This window comes from Tenebrio molitor, chromosome 3, assembly GCF_963966145.1.
Source record: "Tenebrio molitor chromosome 3, icTenMoli1.1, whole genome shotgun sequence".
NCBI lineage: Eukaryota > Metazoa > Arthropoda > Insecta > Coleoptera > Tenebrionidae > Tenebrio > Tenebrio molitor.
Window position 1 is genome coordinate 10,703,514 of NC_091048.1, and position 18,899 is coordinate 10,722,412.

At 42.7% G+C, this 18,899-nt stretch overlaps 1 protein-coding gene and 1 long non-coding RNA gene across 2 annotated transcripts; both read right to left on the reverse strand.

Moving 5' to 3' along the window:
* Positions 1–7,399: 7,399 nt before the first annotated feature.
* LOC138126663 (uncharacterized) lies at positions 7,400–8,204 on the reverse strand. Its single transcript, XR_011157909.1, has 2 exons — positions 7,703–8,204; positions 7,400–7,605 (listed from the first exon to the last, which is right to left on the reverse strand). It is a non-coding gene; the product is annotated as an uncharacterized lncRNA (long non-coding RNA).
* A 921-nt stretch (positions 8,205–9,125) lies between these two features.
* Positions 9,126–10,638, reverse strand: LOC138125857 (synapsin-1-like). Its single transcript, XM_069041403.1, has 2 exons — positions 9,872–10,638; positions 9,126–9,648 (listed from the first exon to the last, which is right to left on the reverse strand). Exons 1-2 carry the CDS (start codon positions 10,636–10,638, stop codon positions 9,126–9,128), a joined length of 1,290 nt encoding a protein of 429 aa, XP_068897504.1.
* Between the last annotated feature and the right edge of the window lie 8,261 nt (positions 10,639–18,899).

Here is an 18,899-nt window from a genome sequence, read left to right on the forward strand (position 1 = left end):
ATGGCCGGTTCTATCTTCCCACCCTAGAAATCGAAAAATGGACTCAACCAACGTAGTTGCGTCTGCCGCGCAACTTTATTGGTGTGTTCTCCTTAAAGTGTTGGCACTCTAGTTTCGTAGCGTATTTATCTATTTATTTATACAGTCGAAGAAGCCCCTCATCATTATGGACGTACCACTCGATGCTACGAAGTGCAGTTCATTTTTACTATGGCACAGCTCCGTCTATTTAAGTAATTATTATTGTTTTTAGTTCCGTCTGTTTGAATTAATAATGAGTAAAGTTAGATATTGTCCTTCATTTGTTGATTGTTGTTGACATGTCACTATGGCAATATTACCTTACAGCATAACTGTACCAGTACAGTTATGACTCACCTACCATCTAACTTTTGTGAATGTAAACCAAGGCTTACCATACTGAAACCGGTAAAATCACTTATTAACATAAAAAAGATATAATAATAAACATAAACAATAAAAATATAACAAAAAAGAAAAAATCCCTTTTAAACCCAATCATTTCGATTCCAACGTAAAAAGAGAAGAGTATGTAATTTTTAAACCTTCCAATAAGAGCTTAAAAAGATCATCCTACTTAATCTTTTTGGTTTTATGCGTGACTTTGAAGCTACTTATAATCTGGCCAGCTTTGGAAAAAAGTCTCTCTGCAGGCACATTTGTAGCTGGGACTTGCAAATATTGGATTGCTATTTTATAAAGATTTGGATTCATCAACTTCATTTCCTGCCAGTTGTTAAATGGATCAGTGTTTAGACAACAAACGGAAGTACGAGATACTGTGACAATTCACAGCTAATCTCTTCCAAATTTTCACGTTTTTCACCAGTATTAGCTTCTAATTCGTTTACAAGATTTGTATGGTCAATACCTTTTCATTCTGCTCATTTATTGTATTATTAGAATCAGTTAAATCAGTCTCTTCATTTGCTGCTGTCGTAATTTTTTCCCTATCATTAAGTCTAGTCTCCAGTTGCCTTTTAATTGGCTGAAATTTCCACCGTATTTTAGATATTTATGATGCCATCTCAAAGATAACGAATGTCGTCAATTTTACACCAAGGGTTGCCAACTTATTTTAAGCGTGCAAGAACTTAAAAGTTATAGAGGAGGGAACCCCATTATCGTACAACTTTATCTAATTCCTCGTATCTTTCAGACTGAAAAGCAGATATATTATTTTTTTGCTACTAGTCTTAGAAGGCGTCATTATTGACTCTCGAACTGAACCCAGAAGTAGAATTTCTCTCCTACTAGTTAATATTTTTTCATTATTAACCAGTGGTTCATAATCAACAGCCGTCACCTAGCAACGAAAGATTTTCTTTGATTTCATTGGTTAACGTAGACAGACGATTTTCAATTTTCATAGCAACCGTTGAAAAATGAGAACTCGGATCGTCGCATCGGACAATAGTTATTTATTGTATAAGTGTTTTAGATAGCATTTTATCCACGCAAGAATTTTTATCCGCGAGTGCGAACGCACGAGCGTTTAATATTCTTAAGTGAATAAAATGCGACTAAAACACGAATGCAATACAACGTTTTATCCACAATTACAGCGATTTAAAATCAGAATCGCCAAAATTTCATCTCATGTCATCAAAAAATGATTTGACATTACACTCTGACAGCGGATGTCACCTCAAAAATCATTGAAATTAACTAAAAAACATGGGAGGTGTTGAATAGTCGCTATTTATTTTTGATTGTTTATCGACTCCATTTGTACAAAACGCTGTGCAAGTTGGTGAAAATGGAAGAAAGATTGATTTAAGATTGTATTTTTTCATTATTCCACTAGTGGAATAAAGTGATTTCATTATTCCACTAGTGGATAAAGTTTTACTTTATACGGTTCATAAGTGTGGATAAAACTTCAATTATAAGGTAATTGTGGATAAAATAATTTAATTAATATATAATTATTATTAGAAAGGGTTTTAACGTATCTAGTAGTGAAAAGAATAATATACACACCACGGTAGAGAAGGCAATTTTAAGCCTCGCTTCGAGGGGAATAAAGTACCTCGGCTTAAAAAAATGTCTTCTCTATCTTGGTGTATAATTACTGTTATTACATCAAATAGGTCCTGAAGGTGTCTATTATTATTTTTACACTTAAATAGGAAAATACTTAAATTGCTATTTTGTAACATTTGTGTAAAATATAGAAAGGGTTGCCTAATACCGTCTATACAATATTAGGGTACCAGATCAGCTGTTGCAATCGTACGCTTTACACGTGTGGTGCGATCTCAATCAACTCTCGTTGGAGGCGTTGGCGTACTTCGATACCAAATTTTAAAAAAACAGCCTTTATATGGCAGGTTCTAGAATGTCGAAAAAAAAATTCAACGTTTTCTTTTGTAAAGCCCTTAACTCGAGATGAAGAAATTCCTTGTGGCTTTCTAAACGACAAATTAGGATGACGATTAAAAAATTGTCGTAGCTATTTTTTACCTGCTTTTCCTTTATTTAATTACTGAAAACGGATTAGCAATGTTGTTTCTCAAAGCCAGCTGGAAAGCAAGTCTTCTAATGTCTGAAGTAGTTAGTCCGTAATAGTATATTACATACCGATGCGGAAAGTGTTCCATTCCTGTCGAGAGAACAATAGTTTACCGAGAGGCTTCCCCTCGAGGTGAACTAGTTCTCGAGACACAGGAATGGACTTTCTCAGAGATTTGTATACTATTTTATTCACAATCAATCATTTAATAAAACAAGCAACATTATAATAATAAAAAATAAATAGAAACCAACCTCCGTAATATTATCGTTTATTTTGGCAAAATATTAAAACTTAGTAGGCGCGCACGATTTTAGTTCACAAAAGTCAAACCAAATTGACATTTGCTAACATTTTTTAACAAACAAAGTGTGCGATAGTGAAATAGAGTGTGCCCTCCCCAGAATTGCGGGAATTCGCGCACAAATTAACACTCAATCTCTTGCCTTAGAAAAGCAAATTACGATACCAGAAAAACGTACAGAGATTTTCGCGATTGGTGCGACAGTAGCGCCACCACAGTTCAGTTATGGGTTTCATTACTAACCGCTTACTCATTACTGACTCCTTTTTCACCATTACTGACCGGTTGATGTGTACACGAGTAATCGCTCACTTTCTTACCTTTAAGAGGTTAGAAAAGCTGCACGTTACTAACCGATTGTGAATAAAACCTTTTATCCATCTCTAAACAGTAGTTAACCAACTCATCCTCTATGGGTTCTGGCAGAACTGTTTTACCACCTAATCTAACATTTACCATATCTTCTGGAGTCATATTGACAGTTAAAAATAATTTTTAACCTTTCGGCTTTTTTCAATTAAAATTTTTTAATCGTGCAAATACGTAATAGTATCTGCACCTCGGGAATGCATGATTGTTACCGTCGTTGCTTTGTAGGACCCTCGGGCTTCGCCTTCGGGCTACAAACTGCACCTCGAGTGAACAAAAAAGATTAATTCGAAGTAAATATGTACCATAAAAGGTTGAATAGGCTGTGGTTTTTTGCCCAAAGGGAAAAAAGATGACTAAAAGCTTGAGTTGGCAACGGTTTTTTGCCCAAGGGGAAAAAAGAGCCAGTTTACTTCATACAATCAGGGAGTAGAGTTGCTCATTATATACAGGTCGTTCTTTTTTTCTTACGGCGTTTACAGCAGCTTGGATTGGTTGTCCCACTGATCCAGTCATTGAAGCTGTAATAAATATGTTAACGTTGTGACGATCACTTGCGGTAGTGACGTCACGGGATTTGACGCCGTTCGGGTCGGTCGCGGTTAAGGTACTAGATCAACACACTACGTATAGAGGTACCGCCATTCCATTCACAAGTGAAATAAGGAAGACAATAGTTTTGGGGATTTTTTTAATGAAATAATGGCATTACTACAACAGCAACGTAGCTAGGATTTAAAAATAGGTGGGCCCAGAGTGGGCCACAATTTTTTTTGGGTGGGCCAACAGAATCATATAAAAGTTAAAAAAAAAGCTCACCTAATGTAAAATAATTCTTCTATTACGATGCATTTCATCAAACTTTTTAATAATTTCGTCTGCACTTAAAGTTTTAGCGGTCGAACGTTCAATGTTTATAATAGCTAAATGGTTTAGTCTTTCGTTGGTCATCTTATTTCTAATATATGTTTTTAACCTCTTTAAACACGAAAATGTTCGTTCACAACCGGCACTGGACACTGGTATTGTAAGTGTGATCACTGTTAATTTGTAAGTTTCAGGAAATACGATTTTATAAATTTCTAATAAATCCAATAGCTGCATAATGTTCGAAATTTTAATATTTTTTTCAAGTTCATATTGTTTTATAGTTTTACAAAGAATGGTAAATTCTGCCTTTAAGCTGTCAAGTTCTATTTTATAATGTTCAGCAAGAGGTCGCACAATTTCATAACTTAAAAAGTCATCATTTTCGGGATGCAAAGCACTAGATGCATTAATGACACTTGCACATTTATTAAAACGTTCATTTATTGCCATTAAAATTAGATCAATTGTAGGAAAATACACACGCGTTTTAAATTGTCTCTGATCAATCGGCACTTCGTCTTCAATGTTTATATTTTCACTAACAACAAAATGTTCAAATCGTTTCGGCATTTTTTTTACACGAGATGTCTGCACTGCTTGGTTCGCACTTGGAATGTCAATATTATTATTTTCACAAATTTTAATTGCCTCAAAGTATATTAATAAAAATTCATCGTCACTACTCCTCATTGTTTTGAAAGTGTCTTCGGCAGATTTTAAAAGAATATTTGCTGAACTTAAATTCGACGTTACTTTTTGAAAATAATCACTTACACCTTTAAATAAATTTAAGATTTTATAATACATACACAAGTTAAAAATAAAGTTAAAGTCAATTTGATGCAACATTCCAATAGCTTCTGCGGATCGATCACTCTTGTCTGCAATTAATTTGTTTAAAAAAACTAGAATTTCTGTAACTAGAGTTTTAATTGCCGAACAAGCATGAACTTGTGCGGTCCATCTTGTGTAACAAATTCTTTTTAGTTCAACAGGTTTCTTTTCAGGATTAATTTGTCGTTGAGTTTCAATAAATTGACTGTGGACTGCAGAACCAGACATAAAAACAAACAGAGTTTCCAAAAAGTCAAAAAATAATTTACCGTGAGAGAGGTTTTTGCAAATATCCACAGTGATCAGGTTTAATCTGTGATTATAGCAATGTACATATATTGCTCTAGGAACTTCGTCGCGAAAAAGTTTTTGTACACCTTTTACACGGCCACTCATTACACTAGCACCGTCATAAGTTTGGGCAATACACTTTTGCATATCCACACCACATTGGTTTAAAAGTTCTTTGATATATGATAGTAATGATTTAGCGTCCAAATTTTTTGCTGCTCTAAAACCAATAAACCTTTCATAAATTGTTCCATCTAAATAATATCGGATTACCACTGATATCTGTTCCGTCTTAGAAATGTCTTTTGTTTCATCACACATTAGTGCAAAGCATGAGGCCCGTCTAATCTCGTCACTTATTTTATCCAATATCATTTTGGAGCAAATAAACAAAATCTCGTTTTGTACTTGAGCACTGGTGTATTTTGCATTTCTTGAAACTTCTTCAACAATTTTTTTTTTCACAACCAGATTATGCTTTGCAAACAAATCCAATAATTCCAAAAAGTTACCACGATTGGAGCTCTCCAGATTTTCTCGGTTTCCTCTTTGAGCAATATTTTGTGTTGCAGTGTAAATTAGAATATCAATGACAATTGTCATATATGCTTTGTTTTCTTCTACCAATGCTCTATGAGCCTCGTTAACTTGACTCATAACCGAAGTTTCAGCGTTTGCTCTTATTTTAGAATAATTGATCCACTTTAAATGGCAATTTTTATGTTCCATGCTGACCTCATGTTTTTTGAATCCAGAATCTCTTTCCAAGGCCCTTTTCCAGTTTTTAAATCCGGTACTAACAAACACCTCAGGGGGATTAACCGAGAAATGTCTGCACACAAAACAAAACGCGGCGTCACATAATACACTGTATTCTAACCAAGTTGGATAGAGTTTGTACCAAGCGCTGCTGAACTGTCTTTGTTTATTACCAAATTTTGTACGAGGAAATAATATTAATTCGGGTTGTTTGGGTTCATCTTCAGGACTTTGGGAAAGATCAGCTGGTCCAGGTGACTTTTTAGTGTTAACATCCTTTTCTGCATTTGAGGTAGCGCTATACTCGTTCCCACGACGTAACCATTCGGTAAATTCGATTGATTCTGATTTTTCATCATCGTCATCATCCAGATCGGTTTCAGATGAAAAATCATTGGCAATAGAATCGTCACCCGAATCAAAATCAGAATCAGAATTTAATTTTACTTCAGTTATTACGGGACATTCTACTGGAATCGTACTCGTACGAGAAGTCGATGGTTGTTGTAATTCATCTTGAACTGGACTTTCATCATCACTAATTTTTTGCTTCTTACCAGAAGAAAAATAGTCGTGCAGAGTTCGCTTACCACTCATTTTTCAAGAAAATTTTAAACAACGAATAAGACTACGAAGAAAAGCGCGCCGTAACCGAGTTACTTCTCAATATTCGACTACACTAAGACTAAAAGACGAAAACAGTCTTAGTCATTGACCATAAAGATAAATATAATACAAACTTCGTGGAACCATTTCATAAAACTGCAAATTCGACAGTACGTAATCGGAACCAATTTTTGTTGAGCCGAATTAGTCAGCCTCGATAAGGAAGAAATGAAATCGGATACCAACTACTTAATACATTTGTGTGCGGTAGATTCTTGCATATTATTGCAATTTGTTAAAGTTATCACACTTTTATCGTAAATGACTAATTAGTTTATTTTTCTTTCAAAACTTCCATGTGTATCTTAAGTTTTCCGAAGTGGGCACACGGGTGGGCCTCAAAATTTTGGGGTGGGCCAGGCCCACCCTGGCCCACCTATAGCTACGTGGCTGTACTACAATGTCAAAAATTTATTAGGTTATGTCGCCCATTATTAATCAAAATTTTTTAAGTGAAATGTTTTACTGGTTGCAGATATTTTTTTAATTAAAATTTACAAAAACCACTAATAAAACCCAAACAAGTTACCAAATTTTTAATCGTTTAAAAATACAATATCAAAATATATTTTGAACTGCTCTTCTCATTCCCATACTTTTACTGTCACATTTTGACCACAATTAATATTTCTCAGAAGATTCGTAAAAGGGTAGTTTTGGTTAAAGGGAGTTTCGGGATTAGGGTTTAGTTGGGGAACAAATTCAGTTGCAAGATGATCTACAGCAACTAAAATCAAGGAAAAAAGTTTAGGTATGGAAACAATACATAATTATTGTTAATAAAATATATTAATAATGTAACTATTATAATAAAAAAAAGTTATAGGTATAGGTAGCTGTTTAAACTAGCAGACACAAAAATACCTATAATAAATATACCTATGTTCATAGGTTCCAGTAACAGATGAGGGAAAACTTCAGGTTTCAATCGCTGCAAATCTTCAGCCCAAAAGAAATCATCTTTACTAAAATGTTTCTGCAAATGAAAATAATATTAAGTATACTGTAGCCACTTACCTATATCACCTAACATAAGAAAAACTAAATCTTCACTTTATTATGTAGATACTTACACAGCAGATTTGTAGACAGTCTCAATTTTTTTTAGCCACTGTTCCCTCCGTACTCTGTTTTTGACTCCTAATATTAAATTGCTTGTTACTGCATATAAGTATATGTAACGGGTGTCTTACTGTTTGGAACATAAAACAATTTAAATCCATTTTTTCTAGAACTTGAACAGCCGCTAACACAACACTTCTTACTGACCATGTTAAAGTATTAAAATTAACGCAAGTAACTGAACCAAGTTAAAAGATGTAACGAGAACAAAGAAATAAATGACAATACTTAAACACAAACGAAAACTGTAACGAAATAATAAGTTAGATGAATCGTGAACGAGGATTATTAAATATGCAGCAGAATAATGACACTAGTTTTTGTCAAATTACGTCAAATCATTTTTAGATTGTGTTTTTTTTATCCCCAGTTTGAGTAGATTGTGCGACAAGGACAGATATAAAAAATCACTGATGGCGGTACCTCTATACGTAGTGTGTTGATCTAGTTACCTTAGTCGCGGTATGCCTCGAGCGCCAGTCCCTTTTTGCGGCTGTGGTGGGACGCCACACGGCCGGGGTAGCTTTGCGGAGCGTACGGTGTCCGGGGGTCGGCTGTCAGGGCGCGGAAAAGGTGTCGCAACAAGGGGGCCTTTATTTACACTATGTACAAAAAAGGGGTGTTGGTGCCTGGTGGCGCCGGAACCTTTCGGGGACGGTGTCCGTGACCTGGAGGAGTGTTCCGGGCGGGTGTCGGTGAAGAGCGCGGCTCGTACTTACTGTCTTTCCGGTCGGACCTGGACGCTCTTCCTGTTTCGGGGCGAGAGAAAGGAGGGTGAAAGGAAAGCGGGATGGCCGGGGTTCCCTCACAGCGGGAAGGAACGGGCCAGGAAGAAAGGAGAAAGCGGGAAGGCCGGGGTTCCCTCGCAATGGGAGGGAACGGGCCAGGAAGAAAAGGGGAAAGCGGGAAAGCCGGGGTTCCCTCGCAATGGGAGGGAACGGGCCAGGAAGAAAGGGAGAAACCGGGAAAGCCGGGGTTCCCTCGCAATGGGAGGGAACGGGCCAGGAAGAAAGTAGAAAGCGGGTTGTCGGTTAGGTCGGAAGCGGAGTCGGAGTCGGTGCTGGAGCTAGGCTAGAAGCGGAAAGAGGATCGGGATTGGAATGAGCTCTGCAGGCTCGGCGCGGCCCTTTTATTGCCACGGTGGGGCTGCGCGCGGCCGGCGACTCGCGGCTGGGTCGGTGGGGGAGCTCGGCTCAGCGCGGAGTCCGGGTGCTGTCGGCCGGAAGAAACACGGGTTCCGGGTCATAAAAACGGCGGATCCTTGGTGAAAACTAAAGATATATTCAAATGAAAAAACGGAAACTTAACGAAACGGGGGACACAAATGCTGTAAAAAAAAACGGAAACTTAACAAACGTGGAACACAAATGCTATTCAAACTGAAACTGTTCTTCGGTAAATGTGCCGCGGGTAGCGGAAAGTCTGGGGTTGCCATCTGGCCGGCGTTAACGACGGTGACGGCGGCGTTGTCGCCGGCGGTGGCCGCACAGCGGGCACGGCGCTCGCTCCACAGCGCGAGCAAAAGAGCACCACAGGGGCGCGGGAGTGGCCGGGGACGCCGCACCTCCAACACAAGGACTCGGGCCGGGGAAGTCGTGTTGCCTGGGGGCCGCGTCCATATGGGTTGTCTTCCACCCACTCCTCGTATTCCACCCCGTCGCAGACGTCTTCGGGCATGTCTTTGGCGATTTGGGCCGGTACTGGAGTTCGGGCTGGGGCGGTGTCCTCGGCTGTGTTGTGGCTGCTGGCCGTGGTTCCCTGGGGCTTTTCGTGGGGGCTTCCGGGCTGGGGTGTTCCTGACGGGGGCTGTCCGGTCGGGGGACAGACGGCTGGGCGGCCGGGCTGGGGTCCGGACTGTCCACTCCGGCGAGGGCGACGTCTACCTCGTCCGAGGTACCTGCGGATACGAGTGTAGTCGTTAGTTGTGCTGTCGGTCTGGGAGGTTCATTGTGGGAGAGGGTGGCGGTCCGGCGGATGTGTTCCCGGGGTTGAATGCCGCACACCTGGTAAGGTCCGGGGGGTTTGGGGGGCGGTCACGGCGTACCGGAGCGGGGCTCGGTGGTCGGTTGGCGGTCGGACAAACCTGGTACAGTCCGGGGAGGGATTCGGGGGCCGGTTACGGTTCCCAGGCCCGAGGTGTCCCCTCGGAGCGGACATATTGACGAATGCGTTTCCCGGTGCGGGTCCGCTTCACCTTCCGGTGTCGGGGCCGGCGGGGACGCGTTCCTCCTGGACACGGCCGGTCTCCCTGTGGATCGGCGGTTTGTGCGGGCGGGAAACACGCCTGGTGCGGTAGCGCCGTGATGCCCTCTACCGTTGTTGCTGTCGGGGTGGTGGTCGTTGCCTGGGGGTGGTCTGCCGGCTGCAGGGCGTGTTTGGGCGGGCTGCCCGTAGGCGGTGGTTTCGGCGGGCCGGTTGTTGTCGAGATCGGCGGAGTCCTGTCGGGAACACGGAGCAGCGGTAGCGACGGCAGCGGCAGCGGCGGCGTTGGGTCATGTTGTCGGCGGCGGACGGTCAGGTCCATTGGGGTCCCAGGTCCCGGTGACTCCCCTGTCAGCCGAGGGAGGGCCCGCCTGTCCAATTCGTCGATCCAGCAGATCGAGGCGGCTGGTCGGGTCTGCGGGAGCAGGAGGTTTTCCCCGCTGGCAGTTGGGCCTGTCTGTGGGGGGTTCCGTGCCTTTCTCTTCCCGTCCTGTTTCCTTCCCGTCCTCCTGAGCCGTTGCTGCAGCTGGTGGGCGGCCCGTCGGGCGGCTTGGGCCAGCTCAGCCTGGCCGGCCTGTCGGCGACGCCGCTGCTGCTTGGCGCTGGGCAAGTCCGCTGGCGCCGGTGGGGCTCGTGGGTTCGGCATCCTGTAAATGGTGACACAGTCAGTCGGGGGTTCGGTCATTCAGTAGGGTTTCAGGTCTTTGATGTGAGCTTTAAGGATCTTCTGTCCGGAAGGGGATCGGAGGTTGTACACCACTGGAGAGAGGACTTTCGTGACGGTGTACGGGCCGGAGTATTTGGGAGCTAGCTTCGCCGCGAAACCTTTGGCACCGGATGACAGCGGGTGGTCCCGTTTGAGAACGCGGTCTCCTAGGTGACATCGCCATTCTCGGTGACGAAGGTTATAATGCTTGCTTTGTTTCGCAAATGCGCGTGCTAAGTTCACCCGGACGAGTTCGAAGATGTCCTTCAACAAGCGAAGCCTCTCGGAGTGGTGAACGGCGTCGGCAGCTTCGTTGACCTCATCGGCGGTGGTGTCGGCGGGTGGGTCGGCGGCGGTGTCGGCGGATGGATCGGCGGCGGCATTTCCGGGTGTCGGACGGTGGACTGCATTGGGTACCACGAGTTCGCGGCCAAAGTTCAGCAGCGCTGGCGTGCACCTTGTCGACTCGTGGCGTGAGCTGTTGAGGGCGAACATTAGCTCCGGAAGACGGGCGTCCCACTTCTTTTGGTCGGCCTCGCAGAACTGGGCCACCATGGTCTTCAGGGTTTTGTTTGTCCTTTCCACGGGGTTCGCCTGGGGCGTGTATGGCGGTGTCAGCCGGTGTACGATCCCAAGTTCCTGGAGGAGGGTGCGAAATGTTCCGCCTGTATATTGGGTCCCATTGTCCGAGATCACCGTCACTGGGCATCCGAATCGGGTGATGACCTCCTCGTAGAGCGCTTGAGTGACCGCACGGGCGGTAGCTTTTCGGACGGCTCGGCACTGTACACACTTGGTGAACCGGTCCTGCATGACGACGACGTAGCAGTTGCCTCGGCTGGAGCGGGGAAGAGGGCCCACCAGGTCGGTGCTGACAGTCTCCCATGGCTGCCGGTTCGGTGTCGGGTACATTTTCCCCGGCGGTTACTGCTGCAGCGTCTTGTACCGTTGGCAGGATGGGCAGTTCCGGACGTACTGGGGGGCCTCTCGGAACATGCCGGGCCAATAGTACCGGAGCGCCAGACGGGCGGTTGTCTTCGCGATCCCCAGATGACCAGCAGTGGGGTTGTCGTGACATTCCCTCAGGACGGCATCTGCATCTTCTGCATCCGGAGCCGGTGAAGCAGCGGTACCGACCACGGAAACCCTTCATGCAGGGTATCATCGATGAGGAGGTGGACAAGATGCTTGCTGAGGGTGTAATCGAGCCGTCGGACAGCCCCTGGAGCTCGCCAATTGTCCTGGCCAAGAAGAAGGATGGCAAGCACCGCTTCTGCCTCGACTTCCGGAAGGTGAACGAAGTGACCCGCAAAGATGCCTATCCACTACCGTTCATCAACGTGATCCTCGACAAGCTACGACGAGCTCGGTACATCTCCACCATCGACCTCAAGAGTGGCTACTGGCAGGTACCTCTGACCCCGTCCAGCAAACCGATTACCGCCTTTACGGTCCCGTCCCGGGGGCTGTATCAATTCCGAGTCATGCCGTTCGGATTACATTCGGCGCCAGCCACCTTCCAGCGCCTAATGGACCGGGTCATCGGGCCAGAGTTGGACCCGTACTGCTTCGCCTATCTGGATGACATCGTCGCGCTCGGGGAGATCTTCGAGCAGCACCTGGAGGTGCTCCAAGAAGTGTTTCGTCGCCTACGAGCCGCCAACCTCCGGTTGAATCCCGACAAGTGCCAATTTGGACGTCGTAGCCTGACCTACCTGGGCCACGTCGTCACGGCAACCGGCATCCGGACCGATCCAGATAAGGTAGCCGCCATCCGGCAGTTGGCCACCCCCAAGACGCTTCGTCAGCTGAGGCGCTTCCTGGGCATGGCCTCATGGTACCGACGCTTCATTCCTGACTTCTCCCGGATCGCCGCCCCGCTGAACCGACTCCTGAAGAAAGGTGGCCGATGGGACTGGACCCCGGAACAGGACGCTGCCTTCGACACCCTTAAGGATAGCCTCTCTTCCGCTCCGGTCCTCGCCTGTCCGGACTTCGACAAGACAAACCGAAAAAGAACGTTAATGATGATTGCTTCAGTCTTGGTTCGTCCAGAGCCATATTTCGGGTTAAACATGTCTTTGATGAGTTTTGATGTACAAGTCGAACGAAAGGAGTGATTATGTTTTATAGTATGATAAGCAAAAGTACCTTCCACCGCAGCCAGCTTGTGCTGCGAGTTTCCAAACTCCTTGCAACTAAAAAAATCTGATGAAGGCGCGTTTTTCACTTTTTATATGGTGTAGAATGTCGTGTTTTCCACTATGAGCAACTGAGAAGGATGCCCGCATATCACGTCCCACAGTGATTTAGACTTGTCCCGTAGACGGATGAAGGGAAATTGTTTTTGTAGACTTTCATTAAGAATACATTTTCTTCCTGGTGGTATTATGATTATAGAAACCACAGAACACCTAAGATAAGAACTGATTTCCCTATGTTAAAGGTTGGCAACGGAAAATACAGCGCTCCTGGTAATCCAGTGGCAAACTAAATGACCGCGGGAAAAATTTGAACGCAACAGTCTTTATAGTGCTCCCTTTTTCAGATATAAGTTTTTTTTAGTTGTCAAGATATTAAAGTGTAAAAAGTAAATTTGGTTTTAAAAAAACCAAATATACTTTTTCACTTTAAAATCTTAACAATTTTAATAGTAGGAAAATAAAATTAAACACATATATATTTATTAGTTATATATTGAACGAAAAACCGACACAAATAAGAAAAAAATGTAACAAGATAAAACTCTAAAAATTCAAGAAAACAGATAAACAACAAATTAACATTCACTTGAAAAAAGTAAAAAACAAATCACAGTACTATTTACATTTCAGTCTTAATATCCCTCGGATACTGCGGAATATTTCTACTCGCGAATTTACGCTTGTTTGTCAAAACTTCACTTTCACCTGTTCCACAATAATTATGGTCTTGAAGATGAAAACTGGAAATGCTGTCCATTATTTCACCATCTTGAGAATGTGAGGAAGGTTTTTGATCCAAACCTTTGCAAACCGCGGTCAATGTTGTAGACTGATGACATCAACAACTACAAAATCTTCATTTGCAGAATGGCCGTAAGGTTTTGGTACAGAACCGGTGTTTAAACGATCCTTTCTTTCATTCACAAAACTATTGCCTCAAAATGATGTTCACAAATTTTCCATGCACCAGTTGATGGATTCTACTACTACTTCTTTCGGCTAACAACTCCCACGACTGAAAAACTTTAGTTTACACAGTTTACATATCAAGTATGGCACTAATCCGCACTAATCTAAACGAAAACTTTCGGGAAATTTGCCAAGCATCCTTGGCATAACCCGAAACGAAACACACAACACATCACACAAGATGGATGCTAGTTCGCAAACTCGCAAAGGCGCAAGCTCACAAGAGTCACTAGATGACAAGAATGACATTTGCCTGCGCGGTTTATTCAAAATTCCCCCTCTCTCTCCGCGCCCCTCCGGTGGCACCCACACTTTTTCCGCTGCCATTTTGCCAATGCCAGTTTCACCCCCCTGATAGAAACTGCAAATTAAGACTTTACAAACTGACTTGATAAAAAAATTAATAAACGTTACCATTAAATTCGATTCCATATTAACTACATCAAATTTTTCAAAACTGACAGAAGTTTGATGTCCCACATTTTTGCTCGCAATAGTAATCCTGCTATCTCTGTATGTTTCCAACTGTACGACTGAGAAGAGAACTATATCGCAAATTCACAACGCCCCAAAATACAGCATTGAAAAGTATTTTTTGCACGAGCTGTATATAATGAGCAACCGGGTTTTTTCCCCCTTGGGAAAAAAACCATAGCCAACTCAAGCTTTTGGTCATAATTTTTCCCCTTGGGCAAAAAACCATAGCCAATTTTATGATACATTTAGGGACACGGAATTTCGGGCATAATTTTTCTGTCACTTCAAAAAAATGCGATGTAAATTACTCTGCATTGTCAACGTGACATTCAAAAGTGAAATTTTGAAATGTATTTTCTGTTCACATCACTCGCATGTCAATCAAAATCGTCGCAAACGGGAACATTGAGCTTAATAATGTAAAGCCTGTTTTACGTTTTTTGACAGTATATTAACAGTGATGCCTGAAATTCCGTGTCTCTAACTGTACATATTTAATTCGAATTAATTTGTTTTTTTACTTGAGGTGCAATTTTTAACCCGAAGGCGAAACCCGAGGGTCCTACAAAGCACTGACGGTAACAATCATGCAGTCCCGAGGTGCAGATACTATTATTTGCACGATCCAAACATTTTAATTGAAAAAAACCTAAAGGTTAAAAATTATTTTTAACTGTCAACATGACACTTAAATTTAGCTTGACAGTTAGTGATAATTTACAAGTTTTCGGCTTTTTTCTAAAGTAGTGGCGGTATATATGGCCCACCTAAAAATAAAAATGTTTTTCTCAAATACTTTATTTTAAAAATTAACATTTTTATGAAAACTTGAACTTCAACATTTAAACTTTCAACAAAAAAATAATCTAAGAAATTCAAAGGCAAAATAAGAAAAAATAATGTTTAATAAAATTGGGCCATATTACCTATACGGTCTGGGAATATGGCGCATACAAAATTTTACTTAGAATACTTGCATACATATGCAATGAATGCGATTATTGGAAAAAAATCAAATATAAACTTAAAACTTAAACACAGTTATAACATTCATAATCATCCATCAGTGTCATCTACAGTTAATCCAACACATTCTTCATGGTAATAAGTGAGACACCTTACACAAATGCGCATGTCCTTCTGTTCATCTCTCTGACACACTGAACAGCACCATGATTCTCTTGGTTTTGATTGAGATCTGGAACATGTTGGCTCTTCCTGGTTAAATAGATTTGTAGTCACATTTTGGGCTTTATAGTTCAGTGCCTTGCGGCGTGTTTTTTTTTTTTTGTCAGGCACCTTGTTCAGATGTGTTGGCAGTAATTCTTGAAATGACTGATGCAGGGTATTGTCTGGATCTACCTCGTTTTCTTGGTGAATAATTTGGTTTCTCACAGTAGCTAAAGGTACGTTTAAGTCGCTATTATCATCAGAGTCGGAAGTACTTCTGTTCAATGTCCCTTCAACGTTGATTTGAAGAGGTTCAACCTGTGGTTGTGGCAAATGGGATTGCAAAGATGCCGCAAAAGCATCTTCAGGAATTGCATTTGGATCAAATGGATAGATTTTCGTTACTTCAAAACCGTTTGTAATGTTACCAGGTGTCATACATACAGGCCAAACTTTTGATAAAACAATATTAAAACGAAATTTGTTAAGATGCCTCTCAGGGTGTATATCCCAATACCTTAACAACTGCGTATCCCAATTAGATTCAAGTGACCGATACACAGCTTTATCGAGCGGTTGTAATTCGTGCGTTGTATTTGAAGGTAAACAAAATAAAGTAATCATGTGCTCATCTGCGGCTTCAACAATGGTGTAGTCTAGATGACTCGATGCTCCATCAAAAATTAATAAAACACGTCCTTCTGTTTTATAGCGAGCAAGGTGACGAATGAAATCTACGAACAGTTCCCTTGTCATTGGTCCCTTTGGAGCCATTCGCATTAGTGAACCTGGAAGGAGGTTATCGTTGAATTCTGGTTTTAAACGGTTCCCTTTAAAAATGATCATTGGTGAAATACAGTTTCCAATTGCATTCACACAGCCAACCACTGTTATATTTTCCGCGTGTTCCGCAGCTATCATGTGAACCCTTTTAGCACCTTTTTGGGCCATTACACTTTGCTGATGATGATGATGATGATGCCTACATCCCTTTTACCGCTTCGATGTCCGGCTTTTTGTTGCAATGTATTGTGGGTTGCATTTTCTATTCCGTCGGGCTCATTATTCCTCGTAAATCACCCTGTATATTTGATAAAGCTGGTCCATTTAATTTTTCTAAAGTAGTGCCCAGTTTATTAAAATAGTCATCCACAATTGCCTTGTTCAGTTTTTGTGCCCGAGCTTGATTCATGAACTGAGTTTTCCTTTTTGCTAAGTTGGGATGACGACAACAAAACTGAGCCAGCCAAGATTTTCCTCCACACTCCTTAGTTTTGTTAAACTTGTGCTTTATTTTATTTATTTCACAATACCTTGTAACGGGCTAAAGCGCCCATGTTTGGCAAAAAAATCCCAAAGTCGTGATTTTTGTGTTGAGGGTTCCTTTGCGCTACGTGCTGAAAAACAGTTTTGACTCTGCCTCAGAAACAATTGTTTAAAATACTTGATATAATCCCACCATCAACCTCTTTCATTCCCGCATTTTTTTTTCATAAAGTTCCTCATCTTCATCGCCCTGTGGTTAAGGGCTGAAGAATATCGCCACCCTTCGTGATTTAGGGGAAGTAAGAGTCTTCCGAAAGTCAGAACGAAATTCCACAGTCACCTACGGAAACAGCTTTACTAGCAGGGTAGTTTAGCCACCTTGTTCCTTTCAACTTTACCCTGGGGGCTGTTACGATTTAAATTTCGCGGAAAATCGTAAAGGCGAGAACGTTCTAGAACATTCCAAAACGGGCTCTCAGACCCCGACTTCCGGTACCGGCCACGTTAATTCGGCGAGAGGAGGGGAAAATATATAAAGGTGGAGCAGACGCCATGTCAAAGGTTCTCGACAGGTTCTCGACTAGTGCAGGAGAGGTTAAAACCGATCCGTGTGTGAGTGTCGTGTTCGAAGGGGGAGATAAGGGGGTGTTTTAGTGTACAACAGGAGCTGGCGAACCCGTGGAGGAAGACCAAATCGGCTGGAAAAGCATCTTAGAAGAATCCCAACCGAAACGCCGCGGCGGATAAAGGCTTCCTTCACGAGGGTCAACGACCCTACGCACAAGCGGAGTAATTTCGTCACCCTGTTGGACCGGCGTCATCCCCAAGGACCCCTCCGGAGAGCAGGACCTCACTCAGGACTGTCCCTGGCCGAGGAACCCGAGTCCAGGAGCAGTACGTATCTGGCAAGGTCCTCCAGCGTCTTTCTTTCTGTAGTCCGCCATCTTGGCTCATTTCTTTTACATTAATACATGTTATCAGACCGGGAGTGACCTCGCCAGAGACGACGCGCTCGCTGGGTCTCAACGTTTTTTTGTATCATCTTATCACTTTGTCTTGTAGTTTTTTTCACTTTTTCACCGGGGCCCAAGGCCTTACTGTTCACCGTTTTCCTCTGGGAAGGGTCGAGGGGAGGAAGGACCCGAGGACTATCCGAGGATACGGGCGGCGTGATTGATCAGCGGCGGAAGAAGGACTCGGAGGACCTTCCTCCAGCTCCGTTCTTCCCAGGACTCATCTTTTAGATTCCAAATACGAGGCCCGGTGTAAGGGAAGTTTTGAAAAATCCTTTTATTGATCTTAAATTTGTGACTTGTTAATTTAGAAGATTAGCCTGGTAGTACCGGCACTTTTTGTGAATATCACTAGTTGTTTAAGCGCCATCAGCGTATCATTTTGGATCACTTTTGGACTTCATTTCCATTCATTTACATCTTTCCATTACTTTGAACCTTTTGAATTGTTAATCAAAATTTTTTTGTCGTAAGAGTCAATGCTTTAATTTAGTTTTCAGTGTAACATTTTGAGTTAAATTCTAATATCTCCTTATTAGACTACAGTGTATCGCCCGCAGTGGCATCTAGGTTGGCTTTATTTCGTTAATTTGTCTCACTGTATATCTAAGAAACGAGGATTAAACTCAGTTATTATTATCATCTGCGTTTCTATCCAACACCTGGTATAACGCCGTGTTTATAAATCAGCATTTGTACTTTCCTACAGTCTTGCTCTCGGGACGTTAGGGTGTATGTGTGCCGGACCTGGAGACAATCAGTCACGAAAAGCGTTATTTTAAATTATCCCCGGAGTAGTTGGGAAATTTAAATTTTCTCCAGTTGTGGTAGAGAATAATAACGTAACATGGGGGCTCGTCCGGGATATTTATTGGACTGATTGGCTCCGGTCTTGGTAGTTATACGACTCGAGAGTACAGGGATCACGGTGTTGCTGGGTGTTGGAAGGAACTTTTGTAAGATTCCTTACTAAAGTGTTGCTTTGAGAATTTGAAGGTGTGTTGTTGCCGTTCCGTCGGCGTGATGAGGAGAGCTGTGGTCCCCGGAGTTTCCGGAGGAGAACCGAAGTTTGCCGTCTACGGAGAAGTTCCGTTTGGGACTCTCTCCATGGTGGAGGGCCGCAGTTGGCCATGGCTCGGGT

What these genes read in the sequence shown, in the direction of transcription:
- LOC138125857 (XM_069041403.1), bottom strand. Translation starts at nt 10,638, where the DNA reads ATGACCGAACCCCCGACTGACTGTGTCACCATTTACAGGATGCCGAAC. An exon ending in ACACCTCGGGCCTGGGAACC is followed by an intron (nt 9,649 to 9,871) that starts GTAACCGGCCCC and finishes TCGTATCCGCAG; the next exon opens with GTACCTCGGACGAGGTAGAC.